The 14,497-nt window shown below is 44.7% G+C and overlaps 1 protein-coding gene across 2 annotated transcripts in view; it reads right to left on the reverse strand.

Moving 5' to 3' along the window:
• LOC118625837 (SPHK1 interactor, AKAP domain containing) overlaps window positions 1-14,497 on the reverse strand; it is a 101,348-nt gene that overhangs the window by 25,989 nt on the left and 60,862 nt on the right. For both annotated transcript variants that reach the window (XM_036255028.1, XM_036255029.1), the window contains exons 3-6: window positions 12,117-12,176; window positions 10,402-10,536; window positions 5,855-6,101; window positions 277-4,033 (exon numbers count right to left, since the gene is read on the reverse strand). In XM_036255028.1, the coding sequence (XP_036110921.1) occupies window positions 277-4,033; window positions 5,855-6,101; window positions 10,402-10,536; window positions 12,117-12,176 (4,199 nt within the window). The remainder of the gene's footprint in view (window positions 1-276; window positions 4,034-5,854; window positions 6,102-10,401; window positions 10,537-12,116; window positions 12,177-14,497) is intronic.

Below are 14,497 nucleotides of genomic sequence, written 5' to 3' on the forward strand. Positions count from 1 at the left end.
GAATTTATAAAAATTAGCATATTATGGACGATTAATTTTTATGGGAAGAATAATACCCTAGGTCTTCTATTAAGTAAGGGAATCCAATTTGTTTTAGAAATTTAAAAAACTACTTCCATCTTTCTATTATAAGTGCTTCTTAACCCAGGGAGCTCATTTATTGCCTCAGACACTCAGTTCTTGCATCAATAAAGTCCCCAGACTTGGAATAAATGCTAGTTAGACGCGAACTGCAGTCCCATGCACTGTATGGAGTCCCACAGGTCATTTACTCACCCAGGGTGTTGGCAGGCACTCTCCTCGGCGTGTCCACCCTTCATCACACCTGGGACTTCTTTCATAAGCTCCTCTGCTTCTTCTAGGGGGCTGCCTTCGGAAAGGACGTATTCAGGTTCGCCAACACACTCTTCTCTCTGATCCGTTTCGATCTGAATCAAAGGCACTTCCCTTGAACAGAGTGATTGCCTGGTGTGGTTTATGGGGCTATCATCATGGCACAAGGAAGTTTCCTTTTTAGAATCTAAGCGAGGAGCAGCTTTGCTTGGAGAGGGCACTGGGAGATGCTGGCTTTCGGTCACGGAGTCTTTCCTTGGGCGATCAATGGGCTCCTGGACAAGAAGGATGGGCCCACTTTGCACTCTGCTCGGGGCTAATCTGTTTGCACACGTGTCCGCTTGCGAGGGACAGCCGCCAGGAACGGGCTCAGCATCAGCGTGGGCATCATCCACTATGATTTTGTTCTTCCGCATGAGGGCCTCGATTGAGTTTGCCCAGGTCTCGTGAATTAACATGGCTGTGATCTGGTCGGGTCCACCTCTGCGGTACAAGCAAGAATCGGACTTGCAGAGCCCGGTGGCCGAAGCACCGCTGACCGGCTGGACGCTCAGGAAATCTCGCTGGCTGTTTTGCGCAAAGCCGTCTAAGGAGTTGGCTTTGAGCGGCGCATTCACTGTCAGCCTGGCGCCCAGGGATCTGGCGTCGGGCATGGAGGACTGTCTGTAACACAGCGGGGATCGCAGAGGCGGGGATAACAAACCCGCCGTCCAATCCTGGCTGCTTCGCCTGGAGAAGGCCGCATCTTTGCTTTCTCTTTCAACGTCCCTCAGCATGTACCTGTAGAACTCCTCGGTGATGCTCTCGGTGCTGGACTGCTTGGAGGGACAGCTTGGCCTGACGCTCAGGTGGTCACTCCTCCCGCAGGCCTGCTGCACGGCCGAGGTCACAATGCTGCTGGCGTTCTTGCCCGCGTAGTAATCCAGCAGCAACTCGAATCCTCTCCCTTCGTTCTCCATCTGGTTCACCATGAACCTGGAAAACTCCTCGGTGATGCTCTCGCAGCTCGACTGCTTGGAGACCGAGCTGGCCCTGCTCACGGGCTGGCTCAGCGTGCTCATGAGGCCCCGGCCGCTGGCCTGGGCCCTGGCGCCGGGGTCCTCCTCCGCTATGCTCTCGCAGCTGGAGGCCTGCAGCCTGTTCCCCCGCTCTGCACTGTGCAGCCGACTCCGCGGAGAGCCCTGCGCTTGCCAGACGCCGTCCACCAGGGAAAACTCGGTCAGGTTCATGATCTGGGCGGCCACTTCGTTTGCAAAGACATTGACGGAGTCGGGGACGTCCTCGAGGTTCACCGACTCGTCCACAACCCTGTTCATCAGCTTCTCTTTGAGCTCCGGGTGCTCATCCGTTTTCCTCTTGATCTCACTGAGCCGCGGTGGCTTGTGTTTGCGCACAGCGGCCCCGCTGGCCTGGCCCTCCTTCCTCTTCAGGGCTCGGCAGGCCAGGTTCGGGGTGACCAGATGCTCATTCCTTCTTTTCCACGCACAGAACCAGGGTTGCTTCCCATTTGAGTTGTCAAGGCAAATCGCTGCGATCTCGGTTGCCATGGAGACAATGGTCTCTGCTAATTCCTCGGCGAAGTCTGTAATGCAGTATTCCTCTGCGTGTTTCGCCGGCAGCGCGGATGGAGCAGGACGCGGCAAGTCGCTCGCCAACAAAGACAGATTAACTTGAACTTCATTGTTTAGCAGCGAGGCACAACTGTACTGCGCTTGGGCGTTGGCATGGCAGCTGTCCCCAGCATCCCGAGACCGGCTGCTGCGCTTGGCGGCGGCTGGTGTCTTTTCTCCCTCCGAGGGGGCTTTGTATTCATTCTCCTTGTGACGCGGTGTCTGAGGAGGGACCTTTATATCCTTGCCCATGGTTCCTTTCAGATACATCTCCTTGGGGGATATTTTAACTGTCGAAGAACCAGGCAGTCTGGGGCTACCAGATGGTTCGGATGGCAACTTGGGGTTCTGGAAGAGGCCTGGTTTTGCTGAGCCCTTCCTGTTTTGCTTTGGAGGCATGTCATCTGCCAGGTCGTTGATAACAAGACTAGGGCTGCATGGATTAAGAAGTGGATGGCTGCTGGAGTCGTCAGTGGCTTTTTTCCATGCTTGACTAGCAGCCTGGTCAGGGCCCTGGTTGCCTGGTTCTGTTTCCCCCCACCCAGTGGTCTCCTTGGGAAGAATAGTGGGACATCCACCGTGCTGGACAATGTGGCTCATCCTCTTGAACGTGAAGCATGTCACATCGAAGAGCAGCTGATTTGCACTTTCCATCAAGACGCCCAGAGTTTCAGCTGGATGCCTGCCGTGGTTGGGGTCGAGTCTTTCATTTTGCTGGCGAACCTCGTCAAAACACTGTTTCAGGATAACATTGGACAGGGCCTGTGCCAGCTCATTTCCAAGGACTTTTTCTGAGCCCAGGGTCTGAGGCTTGGAAGCAGTCTCCATCATCCTTCTGTTCATTGACTCCATGAGGTCTCCAATGCTGCTGTAGGCATTAGGCCTTGTTAACACCAGAGCAGCCTCTCTGAACAATGCCTCTGCAATGGCTTCATTTCCCAGCTCCATACCCCTCCCTGTTGCTAAATGAAAAAGTGGGGAGTTTGCTGCAAAAGACGCAGCTGCGGACAAGATGCCACTTGACGCCTCGGGGCACGTCGCCTCTCCTGTTTCACCCAGGCCACAGACAGCAACTGCACTGGCCACCTGAGTCATGCCGCACAAAGCAGATGGAAGGGAGTATTCACCGATGGAAGGTTCCTTGAGTCCTGGGGGTGCGTCTGTCTGCAGTGGTTCACTGCCTCCCAGGGGACTGTTTGAAATAAGGGATTCTTGCTCCCTTTTCAGTCTCTCTGTGGCCTGTGGACTGGAAATAGTTCCGATCACTGTGGCCGCACAAGCTAATGCTACTTCGAGAGCACTCTGGGGGTGTCTGCTGGCATCCCTTCCAGAGGACACGCCTGAGGTTTCCAAAGCGGCTTCCATCTCAGACCAAGAACAGGTGCCTGTCTCCGGGGCGGCATTACTACAATCGGGACTCCGAACAATGACAATTTTCGGGAGCTCATTCCACGACTGAGGGACCACGGCATCTTTTGTGGAACAGCCACTGGGGAGCAGAGCGCTTCCCACTGAGGCACTGACTGCAGATCCCTGGGGGGGTGGAGGCTGAGACTGAGATAATCTGATAAACACATCTTGCAACACGGATTCCGCTAAATTTGTAGCATACTCGCCAGTTGTGGCTTCTCCATCTTGCACGGGGGGAAGAGAATTCATTCCATCTTCGTGGTCTCCTGGGACTAGGTTTTGGCCATGCTCCATGACCGGGCTGCAGGCAGAGGGTCCCTCTTTCCGAACCACCCTGGAGGGATACACACTGCTTGGAGCACACAGTGCCTGCAGTTTTCCCACGGGGACTTTAAAATCTTCTGAATAATCATAATCCGTGGCTGCTCTCTCATTTCCCACAGCTTCGCCTCTCCTCTCTGAGAGCGTCGCTGAGGGATCCAGACCCTGCAATGTTGTGTCTTCTGCTACTTTCCCCAGAGATCCTTCTGTTTCAGTCAACGACGTACCGTATTTGCTAATGCACTTGTCTTCCACAGGACAAGGCGACTTTTCCTGACTGTAGCTCCATTCCTCCTGAGTGACTTCCTTTGGCTTTTCACTTTCCATAACGTTGGCTGCAACATTTATATTCTCATAACCTAGTGAAGAGAAAACGAAGACCACTCTTACTTTTTGAATAGCAGATTCTCAAGAGTCTAAAATAACAATTATTATCTAAAAATGCTTGAAGGCATCAGGTCTCTTCCCCTACCCCTCAAAACAGCATCTGGGTGTTTCTTGAGGAACAGGGAACCTGAAAAGACTTCTGTGTCTCATTGTGGAATCTGCCCACAGGATGGGTTTCGATGCAGAAAAAATGCAGATACCGCGGTGGGCCCAGAAGGCCTTTGGGAGCTGAGAGCTGGCCACTGTTCTTCAGGGGCAAAGTAACCCCAAAACTGCATCTTGTAACTTCCCAGAGAGCAGAGAGGGAAGAAGGGGGATGTTTAGAGCAACCTCAATAGTGGGTCTTGTTACAAAAATTTGCTCTAAATATTGCATAGGACTTGCCCCAGGGATAGCGGCAACAGCAGCAGATGGAGCCTTCCCTAACCCGAACTCTAACCCGAACCCTAACCCTAACCCTAACCCTAACCCCTAACCCTAACCCTAACCCTAACCCTAGCCCTAGCCCTACCCTAACCCTAACCCTAACCCTAACCCTAACCCTAGCCCTAACCCTAACCCTAACCCTAGCCCTAGCCCTAACCCTAACCCTAACCCTAACCCTAGCCCTAGCCCTAACCCTAACCCTAACCCTAGCCCTAACGCAAACCCTAACCCGAACCCTAACCCTAACCCTAACCCTAACCCTAACCCTAACCCTAACCCTGCGAGTGGGGGAGGGAGTGCATTGTTCACTGAGCTCCATGAACGAGTCAATAGAAAGAGTGAGTAAATGAGAACCACGGACTTTCCTGGGCTATTGCCTTCGGTCCTCACATCAGTCACAGTATGATGCAGTCACATAATGACATTTTGGCCAATGTCGGGCCACATACACGATGGTGGTCCCATAGATTATAATGGAGATAAAAATTCCCATCACCTAGTGCCATTGTGGCCATTACAATGTCCTGGAGCAACTCTCTCTGCTTACATAAGAAAAAAAGCTTACTGTAAAACAGTATGCCATGTTACACCGGCTTCATACTTCTTGTGTTTACCAAGTCTCCTTATTGCATCATTGGCGCTTGTTCTTGATGTAATCTTGTGTTGTTTTGTACAGTAACATTCTTTACAGGCTTATAGCCTAGGAACAATAGGCTGTACTGCGCAGCCTAGGTGTGTCGTCGGCCGTAACATCTGTTTGTGTAAGTGCATTATGATGTTCACACAACAATGAACTTGCCTAACAATGCATTTTCCAGAATGCTTCCCCATCATTAAGAAGCACATGTCAATATCATATCATATCATATCATATCATATCATATCATCATATCATATCATATCAATAAATCTAATAGTGCTATAGGAACTACTACACTCTCAAATTATAGATAAATGTTCTGAAAGACTAGATAACTGGCCCCAGATTTCACAGATTCAAAGAGACTATCTTAGGACTCATGCCAATACAACTTAATTTCAACAAATAGGTGGTGTTGATGGAAGATTAGGGATGTTAACTTTCCTCCCAGTGACAGTGTCCACCTCTTGGCAGGCAGGAGGGTTTTCCTTTAAAATGCACAGCCCACTTAAGGCATCTTTAGGGAGAATGGAGCATCTAACCATGAAATCCAAGTGCATCTTCACCAGTGTTCTCGTATCCTTCTTCCCTCCCTAAACTCAGCTGTGAAGACAGTGATGTGCCAGCTGAGCTGACGGTGGCTTGAAGTTTTCTCAAGTTGCATTCAGACGTTTCTATAGGGTGACTAATGTCAGAATGCACATTTGTTTTATTGGAGAATTCTCACCTTCTTCCACCTCGCTCTCCTCCTCCAAGTGCTCAGACGCGGTGAGAAAGTCCTCCTCGATGGAAGACAGGGAACAGTTCGTGTCATCCTCCACCTTCAAGATGTGTGTCTCCTGGTGGAGCTGACGCTCCTGAACCAGCTCCAGACCAATCAAAAACTTGTTGATTTCAAAGATGATGCAATTGGTACTGTTTGGTCTGTTCCCTCTCGCACACTGGACTAAGCAGATATCTGGCAGCCAAGGACACTGAAAATGGACAGAGAAAATGCATTTATTAAAAGAGAAAAGAGAAAACCATTGACTCTGACCTTTTTTCTTCCACCAATCTCTCCCTGTAGAAGGAGTGGGGACCTTCAAAATATTTGGGACATCTTCTGGGCTTATATTGATGAACTGCTTGAAACAAATTGAAATGATGTTTGGGAACACAGGGTACCTAGGAGAAAATTTGACTTAGGGGGAAATAGACTAGTTTTATCACATATTTTTGTTCTCTTCTGTTAGAGCAAAAATTGCTCTGGACGAAGTTCAACAGGTAAGGAAAACTTCGTTGAAAGCTATTAAAATAAGGGAGAGAGGTCAGCACTGAATCAGAACTGAAACAAAAGGCAATTGCTTTTTCATTGACTCATTTATTTATTTTATTATTTTTTGTTAATCCTTACCCAAGGATATTTTACCATTGATTTTTAGAGACTGAGAGGGAGTGTGAGGCAGGGGGGAGAAAAATATCGACCGCATGACCCTAACCCTGACCGTGGCTGGGGATTGAACCTGCATCTCAGGTACGTGCCCTTGACCAGGAATCGAACCCATGGTCTTTCAGTCTGAGAGCCAAACTAGCTAGGGTGGAACTGGGTTTTTAAGACCTGGTGTAGGAGAACTGTAGTCCATCTGTGCTCAAGAATTGGCTTTGCCCAAAGGAAAAGTAAACTTTTTTGTGTCTTCAGAATAGGAGGTAGTTTTGCAAACTGAAGCAAATCTCCCAAAGGCCTAAATTATTCTTCAGCTACCACAGTCCATATGTTTTCAGAGATCAGCAATATTGTGGTGGCACAGTAGTGCTGAATCTGAGGCAACTAGCGCCAACACCTGCTGTGTAGGGCTGTTCTTGTTTGGCTGCCTCAGCTCATGAAAGTTGCTTACCTACTAATCAATAAGTAAGGGTGGATATGTTGGCAGAGGCCATTTGAGCTGGGGTAACTGGGAGACACTTAAATCAGTCCCAAGGACATAGCTAATGTTCCCTGTGAAGAAGGAAACAAACAAGCCACTTGGCCCCTTTGAGCCAGGACATTATGGTACCAAAGACGAATATTGGTGGTTTACATAACAAGTTACCTCACTTCTCTTAACTTGACTTTTCTAGTTGAGAAAATAAAGGTAAAAATAATACCTTTCTCCATTCTCAGAGACTAATCCTCCTGATTTAATGAAATACTATGAAGGCACCTTGAGAAGTACCAAGGACTATTTAAATTCATAGTCTTTTATTTTCTTTCAAAAAAAATTTGAAGAAAGATTAAGTAGAAAAAATGTTTTGTTTTTATGAAAAGAAAAAATAAATAAGGTGCCAGGGTGGAGCACTAAGAACACCAAGAGCAACCATCCGTTTACAAACTGTCTGTGCTCCTTTGTGACTGCCACGCTACCGTAGAGAGGGCTGTTTCTGCTTCTTGAGCTTTGTTATCTGGGAGCAGTTTCTCTTTGGTGATTCATGTCTTCGTCTTTTTTTTTTTAAATCCTTACCCAAGGACATTTTTCCATTTTTTGTTCAGATAGAGCAGGAGGGAGAGAGAGGAAGAGAGAGAGAAACATCGATGTGAAAGGGACACATCGAGTGGCTGCCACCCATACAACCAACCAGGGCTGGGGACAAACTGCAACCGAGGTACATGCCCTTAGCAGGAACCGAACCCGGGTCTCTCTGTACCGCAGGCTGACGCTCCAACTGCTGAGCCAAACCGGCCAGGGCCACGTCTTCGTCTTTTTACGTCAGCAAACCATACTATTGTTTTCTCATATTGCTATTTTACAATTAAGTTATATAGTTGGAAAAATGAAAGGAAATATTCACAATGCCCTTCATTTATTTATGTTTATCCATTCAACAATTATTTATTAAGCACCCCTGAGGTGCTAAAATACTGGTAAATAAGTTGGACACTTGCTCTCACTAAGCTGCTGACTTACAGTCTGATTCTCTCTTGGTCCTTATGTCTCGTTGATATTATTAAATATATAAACACATACCCAGCTGCCCTTGCATACGTGTCTCAAAAGCCTAATGAATACACACGAGTGAGATAGAAATGAGGAGGTGGCACAATAGTTACCTTTTTCTTCCTCAACCAGTCCTCAGTAGAGTCTTAGGATAAGACTCTAAAAAAAATCTTAAGAAAAATAATCATTACAACAGACAACAGTCAAGGAAAATACTAAGGAAAATCAGTTATTTTCCTACAGAAAAACTTTTTTTTTTCTGAGATGCATGTCATGTACAATCGGAAGACTACTCCTGTGGCTGTGCTCTGTATGAGATGCTGACATCACTCTACTACGCATGTCTGAACTCGAGGAGGCTCAGGTGCATCTTGCCATCCTTTCCACCCTGTACATGTCTCCTGTGGAGGCTGGAGCTTTGTTGGCTGGACCAGGAAGCCACAGGGAGAATTGGAGAGGATATAGGGATGGGAGTCGACAAACCTGACTTGCAATGCTGGTTCTTGCACTTTGCGTTTGGGTGACCTTGAAATGACCAGTTAGCCTTTCTGTGGGGGAAGTGATACACAGGAAGTGAAGGGGACACTTGGAAAAATGAAGTTTGAGGTGTTTCTGTTGTTGCTAACAGGCTATTGTAACAGCTGTTAGGAAAAGTATGCAAAATTTTAAACATATTCTTGATGAGAGATGTTTGATGAGTCCTGGGCAATTCTACTCTCTCTCTTCCTAATGAACGTCTGTGCTACTTTTGTAACCAAATATCATTCAACCTTTATTTTGGTTCTCATACCCTGAGGGATGCCATTTTCTGGCTCATTCACAGTCCAAGTAATTCACATGAAGTTAATTTACCTCCAACTTTAGACCGAGGTCTAACCAATCTGAATATCACACCCCTAGGCCACAGTGAGCGGTTCAGAAATGGGCACATGACACATGGGAGCAGTTAGGTCACAATGAGACTTTTCCTGGGAGCCATCTGGAAGAGACAGTCACTTTTTCCTGCTCTACTTGAGCCCAAAGGGATAGTGTCTCCTTGTGGGAAGAGCTTGTCTGATAATGGGGTAAACAGACAGAAAGCAGGAGAGAGCCCACAAGAGGAAATCCAAGTCTGATGACATTGTTCAAGTCCCTGCATTTAATCTATTCCCTGGATTTCCTAGTTACACGGGACAACACATTCTCTTTGTGCTTCTGTCATGTTTAATTAGAATTCCTAACTAATAGACCTTGTCTCGAGATACTTTCGAAAGTCGGGGTTGTAAATTACTTTTGGTCATAATGATTTTCACGAATATAAAGAGAGGGGAGTTAGAGCCATTTCTGTGATCTCTTCTCAGATGATTAATTTTCTCACTAAGGAAATATTTAGTAGATTGACTCTGAGAGTTTTGTTCTAGTTTTGATCATCAAACTGTAATTGGTTGTATGTACATTTTTCACAAGCATCAGGATAGAGCAAGAAATCATGGGTAGGCCGCTGAAGTTTTTGATATTTTTAAAGACTGAAGAATAAAGTATTTATAAATTTTCAGCAAAACGAAAGCCCCAGGAAGAATAATTTGAAGGAAAACAAATGCTCATTATCCTAATTTGTTGCTATCGCTATCAACATCCCTTATTTGAAAAAATTAACACTCTTATACAGTGTGCCTTTAAAAACCTTTTATTTATTGTTCTGTAAATTGATTAAACCATTTATTTTTTTTCCAATTAGAGAGTATAGTAATGATTTATAATAACAATGGGCACTGGTGTGTTGCATGAGAACAATAACAATTTAATTCCTACTTTATTTTTAGTAACATTCTTTTCTTCTGGGAATTTCATTCCTTGGGCCAGGGGATGCATCTTGGGGGCTGCTATCCTGTATTATTTGGCTATTTGGTACATCCTAAAAACTAGATAACACCCAGAAAGAAGAAACTGTGGGATTCTGGGACCACATAGTATGAATTAGACTTTAGTATTGTTCTTGAAACAGAAGACCATTCTGTTTTATTACCCAGTAGATTTGTAGAAACCCTAGCTAACCAATCAATGCGTAGTGTGTCTGCTCTAGTTTGACTGCCATGTAGCACCATGTACTTGAGAAAATAAATATCAGGAGTTCATGTAAAGGAAGGCCTGTCGAACTCTAAGTAGCAATATTTAGGATAAATGCAAATAAACCATTCTTAAATATAGAGCAATTAAAACATTTTTATGTTTTAAGAGTTTATGTGAGGCATCTACTTGGGGTTCATGCTGATATTTACCAACAGCCAACCATGGTTGACATCACAAGTGAATGAGCACTGTATCAAGAGCTTATTCTTCTTACCTGTGAAACTTTAAAATCTGCCTGGAGATTTCCAGATGTTAATCCACTGAGGAGGACAATTTCATTTTCTTTTGGTTTTTGGACATTCATGGAGCTGATAAGTTTTGGGAGATCTGGTGAAACGTTGACCAATTTCTGTAGAGCAAGAATCTTCATTAGTTTAGATTATTTCTTTTCACTTCCATGTTTGAGTCCCAAAATATTACCTCAAAACTATTTTACTCAATATACTCATATAACTATTCATACTATAGATTACTTAGTCTACTAAAATTATTACTAGAAGAGATTGTGTAAAATTAAAGCTTAAAGGTTTAGATTGATAGAAAACTCCTTAAGCACAAAGCTTTTAAAAAATTGTTAGACTAAATTTTCAAAAGTAAGCATTTAATAATTACTGTCATGCATGCCACAGGAATACTTAGTAGTTTACAAATTCTTTTTCTCTTAAGTCCTGGAGTAAGAGACTTGTTGACTAGTAATCATCATTCTAATAGAGTCAATAACAATACTAATAATAACATAATTACTAACATTTGTCTTGCTCTATGTACTTGGCACTGAGCTAAAGTCTTTACATGTGTTATATTTTGCTACATTTAATCCCCCACACCACCCCTATATGGGTTAGGTAGCACTATTACGTTGTTTTACACTTAAGTAGCCCGAGGCCCAGAGAAGAAGATTAATACCTCACACAAGAGTATGCAGCTAATTCAGTGCCAAAGTGTCTGACTTAGCCATAGCAGAAACTGCCTCAAATCACTCATATAAATCTCAAGCACACAGTTCTTAAGATGCCAACTTGCTTTGGCATGTCTCTTTGATGGACTCTGCACCATAATTCCATCAAATGAAATCAGATGTACAATTTATTTTGTAAACCCTCCCAGTACTACACAGAGGAATGATGCCTGGAGCCAGTGGAAAGCTTCAGGTGAAGCATTGTCAAGAAAAACACCACAGGAGTAACTGAGTAGTTGCAGGTCTGCTGTTCTGTGATAATCAAGCTGCAAATGGTGTGCTCTGGTACGATTAGAGCATTATACCGAATAGTGAAAGCAAACCATCTTCAGCTTTGGGCATGACATGATAATTAAATCACACCAATCAGTCTTCTGATGGTGTCAATGGGCTCTAGTCCAAAGGACAGAGTGAGACTTCAAGTTCCCATGTGTTGTCAAGGATTTATATCAGGACCCTCACCACCTTGTGTGATCTTAGGATATTTAGCTGCTGCCAAGTGTGAAATGTTTGAGTCCCAGGTAAGTGTAGGGCTGGGAAAGCAAGGTTACAGAGAAAGCATATGATGATGATAAAGCAGCACAAAGCAGCGACCCTGAGAGCCAGAGGAAAGGGCTGGCTGCTATCAAACAGGGTTTGGGAGAACCTTGGGAAGGTCATCTCAGACAGAGCGCTTGGGAGTGGAGAGGGGGAGAGCAGAAACAGCCACCGCGAGGGACTGGTGGGCCGCAGGAACTGCCTGCTTGGAGAGGAGCTCTGTCTCCTGGGAAAGCAAGTTTCATGAAGAGCAGGTAGGCAAACTGGATGGGAAGGGGCAGGAAAGCGGTTAGGGAAATGGGCTGTGATGAAACCATCCAATTAAGAGTCCCCTGCAGAATGGACATCATTTAGCGATGAAGTCATGTTGGTTCTGTCATGGGTGCAGCCAGGCCTTGTGATACCTCCTGGAGAGCTCGAGTCCCCCGTGTTACCTGCCGAAGGTGCTCTGTGCTGCCCTCATCCTTGTTCACATCCAGGTTCACAAAGCAGACCTAGGAAAGGGCAAAAAGAGGCAGGTGAGGGAGAAAACTGGTAGCTCCTTTTGAGGGAAGCAGGAATCAGTTGGGGACAAATGATTGGAGAGTTTTACACACTTAAAGGATTGGACTGAACACAGACAGCCCTTTTACCTTTGCACTTCTATGCAGACCTCTATACCCTACTCATAATTCCCACGAATCCCACCAAATGCCCTCTTCCTTTCATAGCCCAACAAACAAGGCAGGCTCTTCGTATTAGAGTCAATGCAACAGTCACAACAAAATCTTCAGATTATAAAGGGTTATCAAATATCATGATAGAGAAAAGACTTGTAATGCTCTAAACCTGTTTATACTTGCAATGAGCACATCTCCCCATTTCCATCTTTCCTCTTCTCATTTCCTGCTCCCTCTCTCTTCTCACTTGAATACAGTGTGTGCCAAGTGGATTTCTTTCTGTTTCATGGTTTAATTTACTTAATCTTGTTGTTTACTTTGCCTCTTTTTAACTCTCTTAAATAAATATCTGAACATGTTAGAGCATAAAAACAATAGCTACTGCATTAAATAGTAATTCAGAGCAACAATAACTTAAATCTCAAACACAGCATACAGATAAATTCTACTACAGGAGTTCAGAGGGAAGTAGGGAGCAGAAAACGTAAAGAAGTTTTCAAAGAGTGAGGCACACTCTTGAGAGTTGGCTAGGATCTTGGAGGGCAGGGAACAGGAGGGTGTCCCTGGGAGGTTGGGTAGCCTGAGCGATACTTGGAGGTAGAAAGTCCCATACCCTGTAGAGAAACAGGGCACAGATAGGCCTGTGGAAAGGGGGTTGTTTAGAAACAGAGACCTAGAACGTCCACGTTACATGTGATCATGGAAATGAGGCTTTATAACGTTTTCCTAAAAATCATCCAGAGGTGTTTATTCTTAACAAGTGGGTTCGATCATGTAAAACAGAACACGAGCTATCTGGCTATTTAATCAGATGTTTGGACTTCAGTAGATGCCTACAGGCATAGGGGGTGTCAGATTTCAGTACCTGTTCACAGTCTTGGTTTCTCAGAGTCCATCCCTTTTCCTTCTGAGGTTAAAAACAAAACAGAATCAACGTATTTTGGGAAAGTCCTTAAAAACTAAAATAGTTATACATTGCCGAAGCGTAAAGATCACTATCGTTTTACTCTCCCCACTAAGGGGAGATTTTCTCAAGTTTTCTGGGCTCACAATATCCTTATAGTGTATCCTCAGGATGCAGTATTTGCTTGTTGAGAATAACTAGATGGGCATTTAGGGGAACGGAGGGCACAAATGCCACCTGCACTCTCATTCAGAGGCCCTCTTCCTCTGGGAGGAAGCGGGAGGTGTCCCTTGGCCTGCAGTGTAAGTAGCACGTGGTATTTGGAAAGGGTTCAAGATCTAGAGCAGTTTTCAGGAAGTTTGTATAATTGCAGTTACGTTGCCCTTAGAAAACAGGTTCAATATCCATTAGCACGCCAGGACTTTTAATAACACGCAGCTGGTATGGCAGTTATGGAACTGATTGGACAATTCTCCTTGAAGAAAGGTGCACTACCTTGACCCTGGGCTCTTATGAGCTGATATCACCGTGGCACAGGGCAGAGCAGAGACCAAAGAAAGGCATCTATAACAACAACTCCTCTGCCATCTGATACTGATTTTAATTCTCTGAAGATGAACTTTCTTTTCATTCATTTTGGGCTACAGTGTAAACTCTACCTACATTTGGAGGAAATTCTTCACACTCACTAGTTGGGCCAAGACTGAAATAAAGCAAGACATAGCCAACCACTTGCTTATACTTGGTGCATATGTCTTTCTTTGATAATGATCCAGGTTTTTAGGGTCTGATGCATATACAATTTTGGGAGACCCTCTTTCAGAGAAAGAAAAACAAAATAGAAAATTGTAACTTAGGTGTGAAAGTGAATATTCATTTATGTAGGAGGAGGAAAGAAATCACCACAAATTTCAAATACAAAAAGGCTGACAAATGCCACAAACTTGGCAACTTGCAGGAAAATGACATTTTAACCAATCAACTACCCATACACTGCCACAATGATTTTCCTCCACATTTTAGCTCCATAGTCTCTGATCATCTCTTCATATGGCATCACTTTTTATAGAGGGAATAGAGAGATAACTTAGTCTTATTCTAATATTGTTGACTGAATTTTTTCAGTTTCACAAATTTTTACTGATAATATCTTACGTATTTTTGAGGTTGATGTCAAATTTAGTGGGAAACCATCATAAAATTTCTTTGATAAATGGGTTGTTATAGGCATACTCATTGCTTGTTACAGATT

This window comes from Molossus molossus, unplaced genomic scaffold (assembly GCF_014108415.1).
Source record: "Molossus molossus isolate mMolMol1 unplaced genomic scaffold, mMolMol1.p scaffold_m16_p_11, whole genome shotgun sequence".
NCBI classification, from domain to species: domain Eukaryota; kingdom Metazoa; phylum Chordata; class Mammalia; order Chiroptera; family Molossidae; genus Molossus; species Molossus molossus.